The sequence below is a fragment of the Leguminivora glycinivorella genome, chromosome 11 (genome assembly GCF_023078275.1).
Source record: "Leguminivora glycinivorella isolate SPB_JAAS2020 chromosome 11, LegGlyc_1.1, whole genome shotgun sequence".
In the NCBI taxonomy this organism is placed as follows: domain Eukaryota; kingdom Metazoa; phylum Arthropoda; class Insecta; order Lepidoptera; family Tortricidae; genus Leguminivora; species Leguminivora glycinivorella.
This window is the reverse complement of record NC_062981.1, coordinates 19,888,021-19,908,134: the sequence shown is the minus strand read 5'-3', so window position 1 is coordinate 19,908,134 and position 20,114 is coordinate 19,888,021. Positions and strand designations below refer to the sequence as shown.

The following is a 20,114-nucleotide window of genomic DNA, read 5'->3' as shown; positions in this document are numbered from 1 at the left end:
TCAGATTCAATTCATGGGAAGTGTTTTGTACGTTTGATGACTAATAGCAAACATTATAATCCGGTAGATGGCGCGTATGCAAGATGCACAAAACTGCATGCTAACCAAAATTGCCATATTGAAGATAACAGTTTTAGTATTTGTTTTGAGTTTTTAGTAATATATTATTCCAAGATAGTTCTAAATTACCTTGGACGTACATTCCAGAATAGGCAAAATATGCTACGTAAAATATTACAACACTAAGTGCGTTTTCACATTATTCGATCAGATATCGGATGTAGGAAGGATTTCAAAGGCGAAAATCGAAAAAAGGCGGCTTAAATATATGGGATATCGGTCCTACATCTGATATCGGATCGGATAATGTGAAAACGCACTAAGACGGAAGTATTATTTTCTGATTATTTAATTTTTATTGCATTACATTACAAACAAGCATACGGCCCGCCTGATGTAAAGCGGTCACCGTAACCTATGGACGCCTGCAACTCAAACAGTGTCAAAAGCGCGTTGCCACCCTATTAGAAACATGTACACTCCCTTTTGCTGTGTTAAGTACACAGCAAAAAGGAATGTACAAGTTCTAAGGAGGGTTCGGGTAGCCGACGACTCAAAGGACAATAGACGGAACAAGTTAGTTCCGTAAGTGCTCCCGTCATCAACACACCGCACCCTCGTTGAGCTCTGGCACCCTTACTCACCGGCAGGAACACAACACTATGAGTAGGGTCTAGTGCTATTATTTATTTGGGGTATTTTTTACATATCGAATATTAATGGGGAATAAAACAATATATTTGTGGGATATTGTTATGCCTCGAATGAAAACCCAGCAATAAACAATGAGTAACTTTTAATTAAGCAGCAAATAAGAAATTAACAGATTTTACTAAATTCTTTCACGTTCGAACGCTCATCGTTCAAAACTATTCTCCCATCGCCTTTCACACCTACTGTCATTCTACTATAATACAACGTTCTGTTTCACGCCATCACCTTACGTTCCGATCCCACATTCTCGGCTGTCCTGCTCTCATATCTGCCCTCAGATGGGCATTTCTCAGTGTTTAAATTTTTTTGTTTTCGATGGCAACAGTTTTACATGAATCCTGTAAGAGTCACATGAAATCCTGTCAATTTAAATAGAAGTCGCGGATTTGTACCAGAAACAAAGAAAACTCATGGTTCGGGTACTAATGCTGCCACCGAAATCAAAAAAGTTGAAACACTCTGAGAAATGCCCAGATATACTTCAACGTTCATTCATCTAACTACATCTCATTCATTCAACATTACATTTCAACATAAATTGAAAAACATCCGACAATATAAGCATTAGATATAAAAACAATAACTGTAACAACTTTTAGCATTTTACAACACAACAACATTTTAAATATTCACCAAACTTACTAAACTTAATAAAGTAACAAATCAAGTTAACTTTTAGGCACCAAGAATTTCTTACACGAGATAAAGTTTCATCTTCACAGTACTTCTGAAAGCTCTTTTCTTTAATGCTTTACCTCGGGCAAAGGTAATATGTATAGGGTCACCAAACGTCTGCCGCTGCAACTGCCACTTGCTAATCACCTCTGCTCTAGATGTCGACTTCATCGGGTAGGGCCACACACACTTGGTGAACGCATCAACAACTGTAATTGTGTGATCGTAGGGCTTCTTCGTCTCAGTGAATGCCCTTTTCCTCATTCTCATAGCAAAATGACCATTACTATGCACCTTATATGCAACTTCCTTCCCCATTACTGTTGGTCTCCTTTGTTTGGCATGCCATTTTCCAAACACAAGTCATTATAGTCACCATCTTTCAAAACTTAATTATTAATTAAGTAATTTATCTATGCCTATATTTGACATCTTAGCTGTGTAATTTATAAAATGTAATAAATTGACTCAATCCTTGTGTATATTTGTAATGAATTATTGTGTAACAAATTATATTGACATTTTATTGTACATACTTTAAATAATTGTTAAATATTGCATGCCTTGCTTGGTAGAACATAAGAACTGCTTTTCAATGTTATCATCTTATGTAATCTCACTATGTTCTTGCAATAAACGATTGACTATTGGCTATAAAATCAGCTGTTTAGTCGCATTGAGCTCTTCATTTCGCCACAGGGATAATTATCATCTTTCAGAGTGATCTTGAGCTCGATCGGCGCTTCCTTAGTCTGTATACTCGACAACCAAATGCTCGACGTTTTCCTAACAGTACCATCGCGATCAGAAACAGTGAAGTTCTCACTCACGCAATCCACTTTAAATTCGTCGAAAGAGTTTTTGTTGATTAGGTTATATCCACTGCCAGAGTCTATTAACGCCTGCGTTTCTACGTCACATAAACTTTAAAGGTTTTTTTAGTAGTTTTCGTCTTCATATCATCTACATTATCGTATTAAGTATTTTGTTGCAATGTTTACATCGTGCCGACAACTGTTTCCGCCATGTTGACAGCTGTCTCGTCATTGGCCAATATTCCAATCATGACCGCTTGTCGACGAATATCTGTCGCCGCGGACTGCTTTACCGATGGAGCCGCTTGCTAATTCGCCTTTTCTCCCGAGCCATAGGTGCAACACTGCTTTACCGACGGATCTGCGCAACCAGCATGGTCGCGCGATAGACGATAAAATATCAGGCCGTCCCTATCGCACTTACATATAGTGCGATTGGGACGGCCTGCTATTTTATCACTTATCGAGCGACCATAATTGCTTGCCAGGTCTTCGAAGGACACTCGCTGAGTCGCTGCTTATATGGTCATAATAGACGGAGAGCTGGCAGAGTTTTGGAGTAGGTCCTTGAGGCAACCTGGAAAGGTGCTCAGAACATCAGGTCTGCAAGTCTGGCTTTATCGAGCTATAAATTTTTAAAGATTTAATTTTTTGAGGCCCAAAAAAGGTGTTTGAGGCAACCTGGAATTATTAAAAAGTGAAATTAGAGTTCCTCAGAATAGTCATACTTGTTATGGAGAATTTTTGGCCAAAAGCTGCACTTTTGGAAGGAAGCAAGCCGCTTTGCATGGTGATAGTAGACATCATAGTAAACGATTTTTTCCGAGGATATCGAAATTTCATCCCTTAGGAAGCCGAGCGTAGCGAGGTGTTTTATGAAAATGAAAAAAATTCTATCTTTTTATTGTATCGTCCGATTTTGACAAAACGTATCTCAAATGAAAGGTATTGATTTGTGTAATTTAAAAAAAATACAAGAAAAAAAATTGAAAGAAAAGTAAGAAAAAATAAAAACAGTAAATTTACGTCTCGCACTGAATAACTTCAAAGAATGACAGACAAAATGTACAATGTCGATATACGAGTTTTTTCTAATCGAAGATGGATAAATTTTTAGTTGAAAACTGAAGACCGCATCGAAATCAGATTAGCATTTTTTATGATACAAGTTGCCAAAGTTGGGAAAGATCGTTTTATATGGCCACTTTGAAATTCCTTTGCCAGAAAGTCAGAAATAATATGTTTTTCTGACACAGAAAAATACATAGTAACAGTACACATCAAAATAAAATTAAAAATTCCGAGGATATTATAATTTCATCCCTTAGAACGACGAGCGTAGCGAGGTCGGTTACGAAAACCGAAAAAAAAATCTAATTTTTTTGTACGTCGTCCGATTTTGACAAAACATGTTTCATTTGAAAGGTATTGCTTTATGTAACTTAAAAAAAATATTGAAAAAAATTGGAAAAAAAAAATGTAAGATTTAAAAAAAAACCTTAATTTTCGTATCACACTGAATAACCGCAAAAAACGGTAGACACGGTGTATAATTTCGATATATGATTTTTTTAAATTAAAGACAAATAAATGCATGATTATAAACTAAAAACCGAATCGAAATCGAATCAGTAGTTTTTAAGATGCAAGTTGTCAAAGTTGGCTTAGTTTGTTTATATGGTCGCTTATAAATTCCTTAGCCAGAAAGTCAGAAACATTATATTTTTCTTACAGTTAAAAGTGTGCATAGGTAATAGACATCATTATAAACATTTTTTTACAAGGATATAAAAATTTCATTTCATTTTTTTCCCAATTTTTTTCAATATTTTTTTTTAAGTTACATAAAGCAATACCTTTCAAATGAAACATGTTTTGTCAAAATCGGACGACGTAAAAAAAAAGAGATTTTTTTCGACCTCGCTGCGCTCGTCGTTCTAAGGGATGAAATTATAATATCCTTGGAATTTTTAATTCTATTTTGATGTGTACTGTTACTATGTATTTTTCTGTGTCAGAAAAACATATTATTTCTGACTTTCTGGCATAGGAATTTCAAAGTGGCCATATAAAGCGATCTTTCCCAACTTTGGCAACTTGTATCTTAAAAAATGCTACTCCGATTTCAATGTGGTCTTCAGTTTTCAACTACAAATTTATCTGTCTTTGATTTAAAAAAACTCGCATATCGACATTGTACTATCAACTGCAAAAGTGTATGGAGAAATTATGAATGAATTCATTGATAAATTCGCCATCCACTTTTGCAGCTGATAGTACATTTTGTCTGTCATTCTTTGAAGTTATTCAGTGCGAGACGTAAATTTACTTTTTTTTTAATTTTTTTCTTACTTTTCTTTCAAAAATTTTTTCTTTGTATTTTTTTTAATTACACAAATTAATACCTTTCATTTGAGATACGTTTTGTCAAAATCGGACTACACAATAAAAAGATAGAATTTTTTTAATTTTCATAAAACACCTCGCTACGCTCGGCTTCCTAAGGGATGAAATTTCAATATCCTCGGAAAAAATCGTTTACTATGATGTCTACTATCACCATGCAAAGCGGCTTGCTTCCATCCAAAAGTGCAGCTTTTTTTTCATAACTTAGTATGACTAGAAGTCGCATGGTATTTATGCCAGATCATTTGGCCGGGTCCTTCACCGTGCCAGAACAGTGCAAAGTGGTAAAAAAAGAACCAAAAATGGTTCTAGAGGCAATCTGTCATTTTTACCAGTAAAAGATGAGGGTCTAAATAGCCATGGAAAAATAATGCCATGACATGAGGTGGGTTCCGTACCCTACCATTCGATCTTGAAAGTAATTTTTTTAGTTTTTCGTAAATAACTCGTAAACGGTGGCCCACAGCAAAAAATATATATGTTTAACAGAAAATATCTACATAAAATATCCTACAAGAAAGGTTATGTACGTTTTTTCGATATGATCAATATACATATAGAATAGAATAGAATAGAAATATTTTTCCCCTCACTAGCTCGGAAACACGTGTTTTGTCCTTTAATACCAGCGGGTAAAAACGCATTTTATCCACTAGTGGGTAAAGTAATTTGACCTTGAATAAAGTCAAATAAACTGCTTTAAAATTGATAAAAGCAGGTGAATCTGGTAATAAAGATGATTTACCACCTGTGGAACTACTGGAAGCAGTGATAAACGCATTTTTTTGCCTTGTAGTTTCCTCGCTATAGTGAGGGGAAAAGTTTTGTGTTACACTCGGGTGCAAATGTATTTTACTTCTCGTGTGTTAAAAAACTCGCAAGTTCAGGATTCTACTCTCGAACCACTCGCTTCGCTCGTGGTTCACCTATAGAATCCTTACACTCGCTCGTTTTTCAACTCCACACTCGGCGTTAAACTCGGTGTTGGTTATGATTAGAGAAGCATCTGAGCACCTTTCCAGGTTGCCTCATGGACCTACTCCAAAATCCTGCCAGCTCTTGGACCATAATCGTTGCAAAAAAACACTTCAGTCCTTTAGTACATGATCCTCTTGACACGGCGGCAAGTGATTGGAGAGTCGAGTAGGTAGATAAGATAGGTACTTCCCTATGGGCCTATCGGTTTTATAAACACACATACAACAAGTAGGCGCGAAAAATTTATACTTACTTTTCTATGATTCAAATTCACATCATATTTTATTTTTCTAATATTCAACTAGGTAGATAAAAAAAGTGAAAAACAACAACATAATTATTTTTAAACAAATTTAAAAAAAAAACGGAGCTGGGTCTCGAACCTGAGATCTCAAAAATGCAAGTCAAATACTCTAACCCCTGAGCCAAAAAACGAGGTGCCGCCGCCTCGAAATATTGAATCATATTCAGTTATGGTTACTCGGCAATGTAATTAATTATTATCTCACTAGACGGCACTTTTAAACATTGAAAATAGCGCCATCTGTAAATAACTCGAAAACTAAGAGGTACCAGCGACGATAACTCGCGTTTAAGTAGGCCATGTAGCGATGTACTGAGTTACCAATCTTTCTTGATTTATCTATGATATGTGTTAAAATGTCAAATATTAATATTAGCGCCATCTAGCCGAGTGTCCCCCAAAGGTGTTCTAGGACACCGCACCTTTTTCTTTATGGTTCTGAGGTACGTTTTTTTCTTAGACTTTATATTGTCTATAACGAAGTTACATATGTCTTTGCTTGGCACCAAGCGTAGCTTTCTTAGGCGACTAGCCTTTCAAAGATGTCCGACACGGCAGGGATTTGGAATAGGTGCCGCCGTGGCCAGGTGCTCTTGTGGTAAGGACGTCAGCCGCATAAGTTTTTCTCAGCTCGGCTGCCAGGGGACTTGGTCCCTTTTTTAGTGATATCTATTTCAGTTTATGATTTAACTTGAGTGTAATAAAATTGAGAACTGTAGGCTAACTAAGTATGTGATTACAGTGTCGGCGCCCGCAACAACAGAGTCATACCTGCGCCCGTGCACAAATCAGGTGCGCGCGCTTCCTCGTCCGCGCCGCTACTACCGCGGACGTCAGCTGATGACCTCATGGAACTAGACTTCTCGCATCCCGAGCCCGCCCCGGCCAAGGTAAGAGTGAGATGGATACAGAACGGAGCGCGCTCTCGCTTGCTCTTCGAGAGAAACAATTGATAATCGAGAGATACCTCGTCTGTGCAATTATGAGCCGATATTGCCGCGGACGTCAGCTGATGACCTCATGGAACTAGACCTCGCATCCCGAGCCCGCCCCGGCCAAGGTAAGAGTGAGATGGATACAGAACGGAGCGCGCTCTCGCTTGCTCTTCGAGAGAAACAATTGATAATCGAGAGATACCTCGTCTGTGCAAATATGAGCCGATATTGCCGCGGACGTCAGCTGATGACCTCATGGAACTAGACCTCGCATCCCGAGCCCGCCCCGGCCAAGGTAAGAGTGAGATGGATATAGACGGTATCGTGCTCTCCCTTGCTCTTAGAGAGAAAACAGTTGACAACCGTGTGATATCGTGTCGGTGCAAATACGCTAGTCAAGGTAACAAAAGACAGACCAATCATGCCGCATGGCCGCTTTTACCATAGTTGTTCGCTTTAACAATGTAGCATCAGAACAACGTTCTTTTCCGTTATTTCCGTATAAAATAAGTCATTTATTTCGTTATTTTTGTATAAAACAGTTTTGATAAAAAAGCTAAATTGTTTGCAATTATTTACTTCTCAGGTGATCGTATCCCGAACGCCTCCAGCGGCCGGCTTCGTGCACCCTCGGCCTTCAGTCCCGCGGCCGCACACGCGAGAAGAAGACAGCGCGGGCTACGTGGAGATGCGGCCCGGAGCCCTGGGGCTCTCGCCTCCTCGCGTCGCTACTACGCCTGATGGCTACGTCGAGATGAATCTTGGCTCTAGGTAAGACTAATAAATTCCCTCCTATCCCTTCGACACGATTAGTTCGTAGCAGCTTTCGTTATGCTGCCACGCGATGATGGAACAATATTCCCCCGCCAAGTTCGCATAGGCGGGAAGAAGACAGCACGGGCTGTCACCTCCACGCGTCGCTACTACCCCTGATGGCTACGTCGAGATGAGTCTTGGCTCTAGGTAAGACTAATAAATTCCCTCCTATCCCTTCGACACGACTAGTTCGTAGCAGCTTTCGCTATGCTGCCACGCGATGATGGAACAATATTCCCCCGCCAAGTTCGTACAGGCGGGAAGAAGACAGCACGGGCGGTCACCTCCACGCGCCGCTACTACGCCTGATGGCTGTCGAGATGAACCTTGGCTAGAGCCACCTACCTCACCTTACCTAAGGTAGGTAAGGTAGGTAGGTAGGTGTAGGTAAGACTACACAAAAAATATTCATCACTTTCACAAGATTACATTTTTCCTTATCTAGTCCGGCTAGATTTGGTAGCAGCTTTCGCTATGCTGTCACGCGACGATGGAACAATTTTCCCCCGTCAAGATCGCATACGCGCGAGGAAGGCTATGTGGAGATGTGGCTCGGAACCCTCTCGCCAGCTCACGTCGCTACTACCTTTGATGGCTACGTCGAATTGAGCTTTAGCTCAAGGTTAAATAAACTACTCGACACAGTCAGCTATCTTTCAAGGCAGCTACCGCTATGTAGCCACTAAATGTTGGAACAATACTCTATTGCCAATAACGCTTTTTCTTGGTTCAAAAGTAGTTTTGTAGTTTTTTGGTTGTTTGTTTCGCATTGTTTTTTCTTATTCCTATGTGTTGATTTTAACTTAAACGTTCCATTGGTAATCAGCGTTGTTGCACTCCGACGAATGCTGTGTGATATTCTCTGTCGGAAAGCACACATACGACAAGCTTTAGGGCCGGTTGCACTAAACCGTCTGGCACCCTAAAAGCATAAGTAAAATTTTATTGTATGGGAAGTTCCATAGACGTCTGCTGCGTGACGATGATGTGTCTGTCAAATGTGGTTGATGCAACTGGCTCTTAAACCTAACCTTGTTTCAGAACGCCCCTCCGGCCGGCAGTGCTGGCCTCCTCCCCGCAGACCCGGTCCATACTGTCGGACACGCTTTTCCCCCTCACGCTGGAGTCGCCGGGGGATAGCTCCTCGCCGGAACCGGCGCGGCCGCCGACGCGACCGGAGACTAAACCGGATCCGGCGCCGGAGCATCACCCGCTCACCACGCTCAGGGAGATCTCCGAGGAGTGTCCAAGGAAGTGAGTGTAGTTTCTACTTTATACGTTAGGTAGGAGTAAATTAATGTGGTAAAATTGTAGATGCAACCCAGACCCCGGCCATGAGAGTCATGAATCTCTCTTCTCCCAATGGATCCATTTGGCTAGACTAGATGTTTGATCTTCATTTGTGTGTGATTCTTGGCTCTTGTGAGCTCCCACCACGCTCAGGGAGATCTCCGAGGAAGTTTCTACAGACTAAGCTAAAGACCCAGCATTCTACTAAAAGGGTGGATAGACCAACTTTATAGTCAGGAGAGGGCTCTGTGGCCAAATTCTATCAGGTTGGTGCATACGTTCTTGGACACTCATACACATTTATTAAAAATAATTTTATCTATTAATAAAGAAATATTAATCCACAATATAATGGCCGTCATGTTCAACGACATGTAACCATCTCTCTGGCAAAGACATTATGCCGTGTTCCCAAAAAGCAGGAGGCTGGTGGTCAAAAAACTTGGCTATATCGTCTTGGAGTTGTTCATAGTTTTCAGAATGTAACTTTAGAGCCCGAAATAGACAATAGTCCGATGGCGAAATATCAGGACTGTATGGTGGGTGAGGTACTACTGTCCAGTTCAGCTTTTCCAGAATATGGCGGACAGACTTCGCAGTATGTGGTCGAGCGTTGTCTTGAAGAAGCGATACAGACAGCCTTTTTGGACGCCTAGTCGCTATTTCTGAGGCTAACTTTTGCAGTTGCTTTTCATAAATAGTCGTGTTAACAGTCTGCTTCTCGTCCAACAATTCCCAATAGAGAATGCCCTGCCAATCCCAGAAAACTGATAACATTATCTTTGGTCCATGACGTTCTGGCTTTGGTTCCGTTGGCGCCTTTTCTCCGCGTGGAACCCAATAGGCCTGCCGCGTTTTGTTGTTGTAGTGAACCCAGGATTCGTCGACAGTCACAATGGACCTGAGAAAGTCTTGTCTGTGTGGTTGCAGGACGAGACTTTCGCATATGGTCACGCGTGCTGCGCGCTCGCTGTCTGTCAAAGCGTGAGGTGTCCACCGACTCATTATATTTTGTTGTGGCCCATTGCATGCAGGTGCCGAATTATAGTGGAATGGTCATAACCAAGTTCCTTCTCCAAGTCCCTGGTAGTCACATCCGGATGTCTTTCCAAATGTGAGCGTAGAAGGTCTTCGTCGAAGACAACTGGCCGGCCGGAGCGAGGTTTGTCTTCACAACTCGTATCCCCCTTATCGAAAGACTTAAACCAATAACTCACTGTGGAATGAGCAATAGTGCCTTGTCCAAACGCAGTGTTAATTTTCTCAGCCGTTTGCCTTGCACTCATTCCTAGATTATGCTCATAAAGCATGATCGCTCGTAGTTGACGCGGTTCCATTTTAAACTAAACTGAACAAGTCGGAACGCGCTCGCCCTTTTATACCCCTTGGCCTAAAGCTCCTGGAACATTCTGTAGAATAATAGATTATTCTAGCGTATAACCGAATTGAAACCTAGAAAAACTGTAATGAAATCCGAGTGTCCAAGGATTTATGCACCAACTCAATAGGAGCATTGCAGGCCGAGCAGGGTTAGCACATGATTGCTGCGAGAGTATGTCGCCGTGAGATAGACTACCCGTCCTTATGTCATTAATACAGTTAGAAGAAGACGTGCCATCTATCTCGCGGCCATCATGTGTTAGGCCTTCAGTTGCTTGTACCACGCACGACCCCTCTCCTTGGTTTCTCTTGCCTTGAGCCGTTAGAGTAGTTGTTTGATCTTCCTTTGTTTCATGCGTCTTAGCTCTTAGGAGCTTGCACTGATAGCATCGTCGCGTGATAAACGATACAACATAAGCCCGTCCATATCGCACTTACAAATAGTGCGAAAGGGACGGCCTGATGTTTTATCATTTATCGCGAGACTATGCTTGCCTGCTTGGAGTCAGGAAATCAAGAGTCATGTGGACAAATATTAGTTCAGCTATAAATCGGCTATTAACATCTCGACTGCCTTGTTCCAGATCTGTCCCAGACAATTTAAACTGTAATTAACAGATTGACGGTTATTAATTCGGTAGCAAATTTTTGACAACGGCGTTCCAGGGGTTAATCATGTCCTGCTCCTGTGTACTAAACCCTAAGAAACGGTGAAGGCGCTAGGTTTTACGAAAGCTACTGTCAGATTGTAGTAGCTTTCGTGAAAACTAGTTACCTATGCCCGATTCTTGGAATTCATTGCGAAAGCAACGGCACGATACGATCATTTATTAATAAAAAGATATTTTACATGTCATTTTCTTAATTCTAGGCACTTATGCTAACAAATCTGTTACGTAGGTTTATCAGTCGTTTGGTTAACCAACCAGTTGATTTTTTTTTTACAAAAATTAACGTTTTATTAATGAAGTAGGTACCTATTATGGCTTAATTAACTTGTGATTTTATTACAAAATGTAATATCTAGTTTGATTTTAATTTATGTTTATTTTTTCAGAAGTCCCGAGCTATCGTCGTCACCTTCGTACGTGGCGCTCAGCAGACAAACCAGCCGTGTTGACTCGGAGAAGCAAGGCAACCCGACCATTGTCAAGGTAATTTCATCATAAGGTTCACAAACATTCCTAAAAATATACACGTTAAACTTTCGTGAGACATATTCAAATAATTAATGAATCTACGGTTGTACTCACGTTATTATATTGCTATTGCTGCGACATGTTTCGGGCCAATTCGGAGGCCCCTCTGCAGGCATATAGGAGTTCACGCGACGGCTAAACTCCGTAAACTGGCCGCGCGATATAATAACGTGAGTACAACCGTAGATTCATTAATTGTTCCTAAAAATGGTCATAAAACTCAACATACATTTGAGACTTTGTAGTATTCGTTTTCGGGGTCGTATAAAATGTTTTGCAAGTATTTTGATTGTGATTTTATAAACATACTAGTTTAACTTACTTACTTACTCCGTTGGCTCAGTGCCCCAAAATGAGACTTGGCCTCACACTGGTGACAGCGCCATTTTTCTCGGTCCTGCGCTACCCCTCGCCAATTCTTGACTTGGAGTTCGCACAGATCCGCCTCCACCATGTCGCTCCGGCGATACCTAGGGCGTCCGGCAGGTCGTCCTCCTGCTTGGCGACCTAGGTATGCTCTTTTCACATTTCGATCCTCATCCATCCTCTCGAGATGGCCCAACCAACGGAGTCTGTGTGCTTCAGTCTCTCCTATGATGTTAGGTTCAGCCACTAGGTCTTCGATTTCACTGTTCCTAAGGATTCTCCAGCTTCCATTCGGTCTTCGTTTGGGGCCCAATATTTTCCGTAGGATCTTCCTCTCTGCAACCAGTAAAAAAATTAAATTTTTGCAAAAACATTTATTTCTCAAACATGCAATGAAATATTGTCTTTACGTTCCTTAAAATGGGTTGGGAAGTATCGCTTTTTGGGCGCAACAACTCGAGAGGACTGTAAAGGGATTTCATATTATTTTTTAGGCCTAGGCCTGCAAAGTAACTTTTTTTTATAAAATATTGTCCTTTAGAGCATTTTTTTTTATTTCATTGTATGTTTGAGAAAAGCACTACTTATACATGCCTCGGCGTGAAAACGGATTCCCGGCCTCGTATCCCTATCCGGTATATACCCACTTGGCCGGAAATCCTCATTTTCCCGGCCTCTGATGTAATGTACTATTTTAACATAATCGGGAATAAGGATTAAAGCGGGTGTTACTTCCAGGCGGGCGCAGCGTCGGGGCCGGCGCGCTTCGACCCGCGCCCCCCTTCCCCCGGGCTGCACTACGCCGCGCTCGACCTCGACCCGCGCGCCGCCGCCGCGCCCGCGCCGCCCCGCGTCTACACGCAGATCGACTTCCTGCGCAGCGAGAAGCTCGCCGGCGCCAGCGCCGCCGCCGCCGACAACTAGCCCGCTCGCACTGCCGGTGCCGGAGACCACAGGTAGAGGGAGGGGGACAGCGGCGACTATGGACCGCCACAGACAACTAACACGCCAGGGGGACAGTACGACGCACGTATTAACAAGTGTTCTGTGTGATTTTATAGGCCGTGTCACTGTCGACTGTAACTGATATCCTGGCCCGCTCGCGCTGCCGGTGACAACAGGTAGAGGGAGAAGGATAGCTAACGTGTATGTGGACATGACTACAGATCGCCATCTATACCTAGCCCGTTCGCACTACTGGAGACGACGGGCAAAGGGAAAGGGATAGCATAATGTGTATGTGCTGTGGATAATTGGATCGACTATGGACCGCCACCGACAGCACAACGTGTATTTAGAGGTGTTCTTTCTGTAAGCGTTATTAGCGCGCGAACGCGTCACTGTCGACTGTGTGATAATGTCTCCTGGCCAGCTCGCTACTGTAGTTAGTAAGAGGGACTGCGTGTAATAAAGTCACGCAAGCTCTGTCAACTATGAGAAGCTCATCAATCACACTATTACTACTACAGTGGGCCTAGCACATGATTGCCGCGGGAGTATGTCGCCGCGAGATAGATGACACGTCTCTGTCTAACCAAAGAGGATCAAGTATTAAAGAGAATTACTGTCGAAGTAAAATGTGTAATCACAGTGCATAGACTGCCATCTCTTGACACAGGCTTAAAAATTTTGAACAGTTGAAAATTTCGCCCATATTCTTAGCTTAGCTTGATTATTATTCTTGATTTGATGTGTTAAAATGTCAGCATATTAGCGTCATCTAGCTGAGCGTACCCCAAAGGTGTAATGCCATCTAGTCCACCGCACATCTGTATGGTACTGAGGTACGTTTTTTTTCTTAGACTTTATCTGTCTATACGGAGTTATATATGTCTTTGGTCTAACTGTATTAATGACATAACAACGGGTAGTCTATCTCGCAACGACATACTCTCACGAGAATCATGTGCTAACCCCAGGCGGAGAGAGGAAGACGACATGTATAGTGTCCAGTTTTTGTAATAAGCATGTTGATGCACGGAACAGCCCGTCGTTTATTATATGCGTATAGATCTAGTGCGAAAAGTTTTGCCTTCGTATTGTTACGGAAACGTTCGAACGTGTCATGCTATCTCAGTCAGTCTCAGTACAAGATGTACTGACATTGACTGAACTAGCATGACAAATACGAACGTTTCCGGAAAAATACGAAGAAAACCGAAATACGAAGAAACGTATGTGTAAGCCTGCGGATCACAATTGTCGGTACAAGGCGAAGTTACAGTCGACTGCAACTTTGTGTTAAGTCGGTTAAAATGATTGAGAGAATTGGCACGCGGGCAAGCGACTGTTTAAATGAGAAGACTAATTTGTAAAATATACGAAAGGATAAAACTTTTCTATTTAAAAATCAAACTTAGGTTTCAGAACCCTAAAATAATCTGTATTTGATATTTGTCAAAGCTTCTGACATAACGCGTTCTATTAGGTATAATGTAACCTATAAAATTACTAAATTAAAATGTTGAACAATAATGTGGTTAATAAAACATTTTAAACCAGAACTACAAAATGCCTTTTATCCGGGTCGTAATTGATTTTAAAAATCTCCATTTAAACAGTTCGCAGCGCCCATTACGAGAGACTGTTGTTAATGTAAGATGATATCAAGAATCGATGTTCTAGCTTTGAAGATACGGAATCGAAGGGAGATGGAATACGAAAACGTATAGTTTAAAATGATCCCATCTCTCTCTATTCTTGTAAGAGCGCCTGGCTAGAGTCATAGTAAAAAGAAAAAAGTAGGAAGTTTCAATGGAAATTATCGCGTGCATGCTGCATGTTGTATGCCGTTGCCTGTGTCACTGTCCTACTTTTATATCTGTACTGTGTAAAGTAAAATGTATTCACATTTATTTTCTATTTTTCAAGTTACGAAACGCTCTAAATCTTCTCGCTAGCTTCTGATACAATTAATTATATTTCGTTATTAATGTTATTAAAAAACGGTACGCATGTATTAAAAATATCGAAATTGAATGTGCGATATCCATTTTAAAAGTGTATGTGTTTGTACAGCGGATATAAAAGATGTTTTAGAAAGTATGATAATTATGTAACATTAATTTCGCTGGAAACTAAAGAAATATTTCTATATTATTAATTCATCATCATTCATATTGCTATGTAATGTCCGAGACAATTAAAGTAACGACTGGTAATCTCCATACATAGTTATTACTAGTATTTTTTTTAATTGTCTCTGGCAATATTAATCGTTTATTATAATTGTTCTATACGTGTACTTATAGTTATTATCGTCTGTCTATATTTATAACTTGAAATTACTACTTCTAGTACAATAGCGGAATGCAAAAAGCAATAAAAATATAAAATAAATGTGCGCAGGTAACAACAGTGGCAAAGGAAAGAACATAAATAATTTAAAATATATAAAATAACCTCCTAAGATTTTGCATACAAATCAGAATTATACATGAATTTTAAAGCAGAACAAAATAAATTCATATGTATAGCTTCAAAGGTTCAACCTTCGTTGTCTGTATGTTTGTAGCAGGCCTTAGGAGGTAACATAGGGAGTTGTAAAGCGATTTTCAAATTAATTGTATTTTTTTCTGCCATGCCTCAACGAAACGGAAGCATTGTCCAAAGCCGAGAGTCATTCATAAAGGACAATGACTTATTTTTCTATTAGACAAGAGAAGGTTCCAATGTTAAAATAAACATGCTGGATATCGCATATGTGCGACGTGTTAAAAATTCTTAGAAAAAAGTGCAAAAATGAAGAAAATCGCTTAAGGCACTGGTCCCACCGCGAGCTAGTAAACTATGAGCTATCGGCTATAAAAACGAACAAAAGATAATCACTCCTGCGTAAATAAAAGAGACACGGCGATGTTTATAGTTACTCGCCCAGCGGTTAGCTATCAATGTCGCCTTGTTTCTTTTATTTGCACGGGAGTGCTTATCTTTTGTTCGTTTTTATAGCCGATAACTCGTAGCTTACTAGCTCGCGGTGGGACCAGTGCCTATATGCCTGACGTGAAGTCGGGCCCCTGTGCCAGGGTTGTGATGGAGGCCTAACGTAGCACACTCAGTTTAAGTTCCCTACGATATACTACCTATTGTGTTCTTAGAATACTCTGTTCACTAGAGTATTGTGCAATTTTTACCACACGAGTAAAATAGATATTTCTACACTGTTACTGTTTGTTGTTGGCCTGTACTTGGCTATTTGATCCATTCCTGATTATAATGATTTATTGTTTATTTTTAAGTACTGTATTTTTGAATGTATCATATTGGATACACGAGCAGTAAAAAAGTTTAAGTTTATATCGCTAAGAAAAATCGTTCATAAAAAAGGTTATATACTTTTTTTAATTTAAAGTGGCTTCCAATAACCTCGCTTGTTAAATTTTGGATAAGTTTTCGATCATATAATCACGAATGGATATCAATTTTATAAATTAACAAGTAATCACATATAAATAAAAATTAAATACAATGAAAACGAATGTAAGGCTGACAATCGATTTTAGAGATACGAAATCGATATGGTTTAAAAATCGGTTGATTACTTGTTAAGAGTGTAGTCAAGTTATAAATGAAATACTCTGAGCTTGTTTAGAATTGAATGATCTAGATGTTTCCTAATGCGACTTCAGATATGAGGGTCTATCGCCAAAATTGAATCATCCTTTGTGGTAGGTCTTAGTAGCTTTCCATACATCCTTACTACAATTAATTGTAATACAACACCTTAAGCTGAGTTTAGACGTGCAAGTTATTGCTGCAAGTTTTGAGACAGAAGTATATGCAAGAAAGAGATGCAGATATTTGCCACTCACTTTTACCTATAGTTGCGTCTCAAAACTTGCAGCAATACTGGTCTAAACTCAGCTTTATGGTCTTAGGATATTTTCTCTCAAACAGGCTCAGACTTTATGTACGTAAACGATGTGTTCAATAAAGTATCTGTTCACAGTGTTCACACCCAAATTATATTGTGAATTATATATTTCACCAGCGTTTGAGATTTTAAAACAGGTAGATCGCTTATTTTCTTTGTTATGAGTGGTATTTATTTCGAGTTGTTATATATTGTCGAAGTATTTTCGTTTAAGGCTTTACAAACTTTAAAAATCGAAATGTGTTACGGAGTATTGATTTATATATGTAATGATGTCTATAGATTTTTAACTATTGCAAAAATCTATTATATGTATCAATATGAAAAAGGATAATGAAAAACTAAAGTTGCAGCTAATACTAAGATAAATATAGCATGGCTTTATAGTCCAACGTCAGCTCTCGGATGTATAATATATGATACATAGTTCGAGAGGTTACGTTCTGTGTATGAAAAAGATTAAGTCGATTTGTATCTTATTTGATACAAAACTTGTAAAAGTATCAATGTTTCGTAACACATTGTAGCATGGAATGAAATGCATGGATATCATACTTGGTTATTGTGTGTCGGCTCTGTGACCTCCGGTCAAAGTGTTACTGTTTTATTTCAATGTTCTCGTTGTCAAAAATATTCCGCCTTGTCTATTGTCAATGTAAAACTATCTTAGACAATGTGGCATCCTTGCATGTGAACGTCACAATTTTATGCATTTTTTATCCACCGATTGTTCCTTTTATTGTTAATTTTATTTTAATGGATATATCCATTAGTATTGGTAATGAAATGATATTTTAATAATTTTATCGTTTTAATAGCAGTTACCACAATTATTTACCAACGTATTATTTAGCTCCAGTGAGCTTTTTTTTAATTGGCTTATTTTGACACCATAGAGTCGACAACACTGTTTTTATTTTTCCGAAAATCGTTTTCGTTATTGTATTATAATACGCTGTATAAAATAGATTTAAGTGATCGTTATACAAAAACAATAGTTCCGCAATCTTCGTTTGTATAAGTGCAATTTTAATGTGGCATTCTCAAGAAGGTACAACTTTGTCGCTTGACTATAAGGACGTTCTAACAATTTATTCATATGAAGACACGAGCAAATTTCACCCCTATGGTAAGCGATAATGTTAGTACCTTTTACGTGAGATGGTCAAAAATAGTCTTGTAAGTAAAAGGGCCCTCCATATTGCGACCTTTTCGCACGTGTTCTATAAACGTGAGCTTTTTCTTTACTCAATCGCATATTTAATATTTTTAGAGTAAATCTGAAACATTTTGATTATTGTAACAAGGATCAGAGGGTATCAATAGATATTTTTAGGTTTCCGTACCTCAAAAATGAAAAACGGAACCCTTATTTTACATCTTGTGCATCCGAAAATATGCTATCGCTGCCTACGTCGATTTATATTTCTAAAACCTCCAAAGCATGAGCAGGAGATATATATTTGCTAGAGTGAGATGACATTACTCTAACCATTTTTAGCCCTTTGCTTTTACTACCTAGTACCTACTGGAATAAGTATACGAGTATCATATACTTGATTTCATGAAAGTATTTGTTAAAAACACAGAATATATAACAGTACTGTACAGAAGGCTCACTCCTTTGATGTTCACAAAACGTCGCCATTAAAATTTTTACCTACATTAACAAACGGACCGTACGCGAGCAGCCTGCATTGAATTAGGTATATTGCGCCGCGCGAAGGTCGTCACCACTGAATGGTCTGCGAATTCGCAGCCGCCGGCATGTACTTGTAGCGCGGCGATAGAATCGCAGAGTGAGCCGCCCCTGTTAAAGATCAAAAGTTTTTTATGACACTAATGGAAAGCATTCTTACATGGCACGGCTGCCGTATGCATGATTTTTTTACTCCTTAATATTAAGAAAGGCAAAAATCGCCGCAAAAAGGCAGAATCAGTTTAGTATCATTGACACTTCTGATCCTTGTCACTGTAATGTGGTCTACAACTTATCTGTCATACCAGTGGCCTATTTCATAACAGTGACAATTGTCGCTCGACAGTGACATTTGTTCCTCCGACAAGGAAATATTGATTTACACTAGCCCAAAAATGGTGAAAAAGATAAACATTACTTTAACATTTCTAAGTACATTTGGAACCAGTTACATACTTAAATATATATTTCAGTAATTCTAATGACTAAGATATAAACAGAGTTACAAATACACGAATTCATTCCCGCTCCCAAAACCCCGATGTATGTTGATGATGCATATAGTATTTAGATAGTGACTTATATCTATTTAAATTTCTGTTTTATTTTCCGCACCAATTGTAAGTTTCTGTTTGGTTTGGTTGACTGGTAGAGAATGCCTTAAGGCATTAAGTTCGCCATTTGTACTTTATGTTGTGCAATAAAGGTTAAATAAATAAATTGACGCTGAGTAACAGTGCTACTTATCAACCCAGAAATAGGCAGCATCAATGTCACTGTGGTGAAGTAGTCCACTGGTTGTCACGTTTATAGACCTCAAAATGTCAGATACGCTGTCAACTAAACAGAATGGATGTCACATTCCAACGACCAGACTAGTCTTTTGTGTTCAAAACTAAAACATTGTTAAGGGGACGTGTCAAGATTATTTACGATTGATAATCAATTAATCAGCCTTATCATTCACATAGAAAGGCGGCCTATGGTGGCGGTCAAACTTGTCCAAATCATTGATTATGTTTGAAAATAGAACTATGATTTGATTACAACGCCATCTGTTGTCAAAAAATGGTATTTTACACGCTAAAAATGTCATTCGGGATTATAATTGGAAATAATAATCCTTGTTAAGGCGCTTTCTACGAAACTAAAAATAATTCTAATAACATAAGGTTTGAAGTCGTAAAAAAACTTGTCACGTAAATCTCTTATCTTAGTCTGAGGATTACATGCGAATTGAGTCTTATGATCATAACCATAGAACTGATATTCCTTTTTAACGCAGACTATCCTTAGATAGTTTAGCTGATACGCTTTTGCCACGCTCTTAATAAAACGTTTATTCATTAAGAAGTAATGGGACCTGTATAAAATGCCTGACTGAGATAACACCAAATTTTTAATGTTAAAACCGTTATTTATTGATTCTCAAATGGGTATAGTATGAATTTTCTGAGGTGAACTTTTCGCTTTAGCCGTAATCTGTTAAACAAAGGCCTTTGTGTCTATTGTACACGGCGGCTAGCTCCCGTTTAAACGGCACGTGCTATAGTCTCAGTGTAGTTAAAAAGCAACTATCATGACAGTAATAAGGTTCAAATCCG

General features: G+C 39.3%; 1 protein-coding gene across 5 annotated transcripts in view; it reads left to right on the top strand.

The window, feature by feature from the left end:
• The window catches only part of LOC125231003 (insulin receptor substrate 1), a 63,333-nt gene extending 47,587 nt beyond the window's left edge, over positions 1-15,746 (top strand). For all 5 annotated transcript variants that reach the window (XM_048136332.1, XM_048136331.1, XM_048136330.1 and 2 more), the window contains 5 exons: positions 6,695-6,842; positions 7,474-7,658; positions 8,745-8,957; positions 11,431-11,527; positions 12,677-15,746. In XM_048136332.1, the coding sequence (XP_047992289.1) occupies positions 6,695-6,842; positions 7,474-7,658; positions 8,745-8,957; positions 11,431-11,527; positions 12,677-12,862 (829 nt within the window). In that variant the 3' untranslated portion in view covers positions 12,863-15,746. The remainder of the gene's footprint in view (positions 1-6,694; positions 6,843-7,473; positions 7,659-8,744; positions 8,958-11,430; positions 11,528-12,676) is intronic.
• Positions 15,747-20,114: the final 4,368 nt, after the last annotated feature.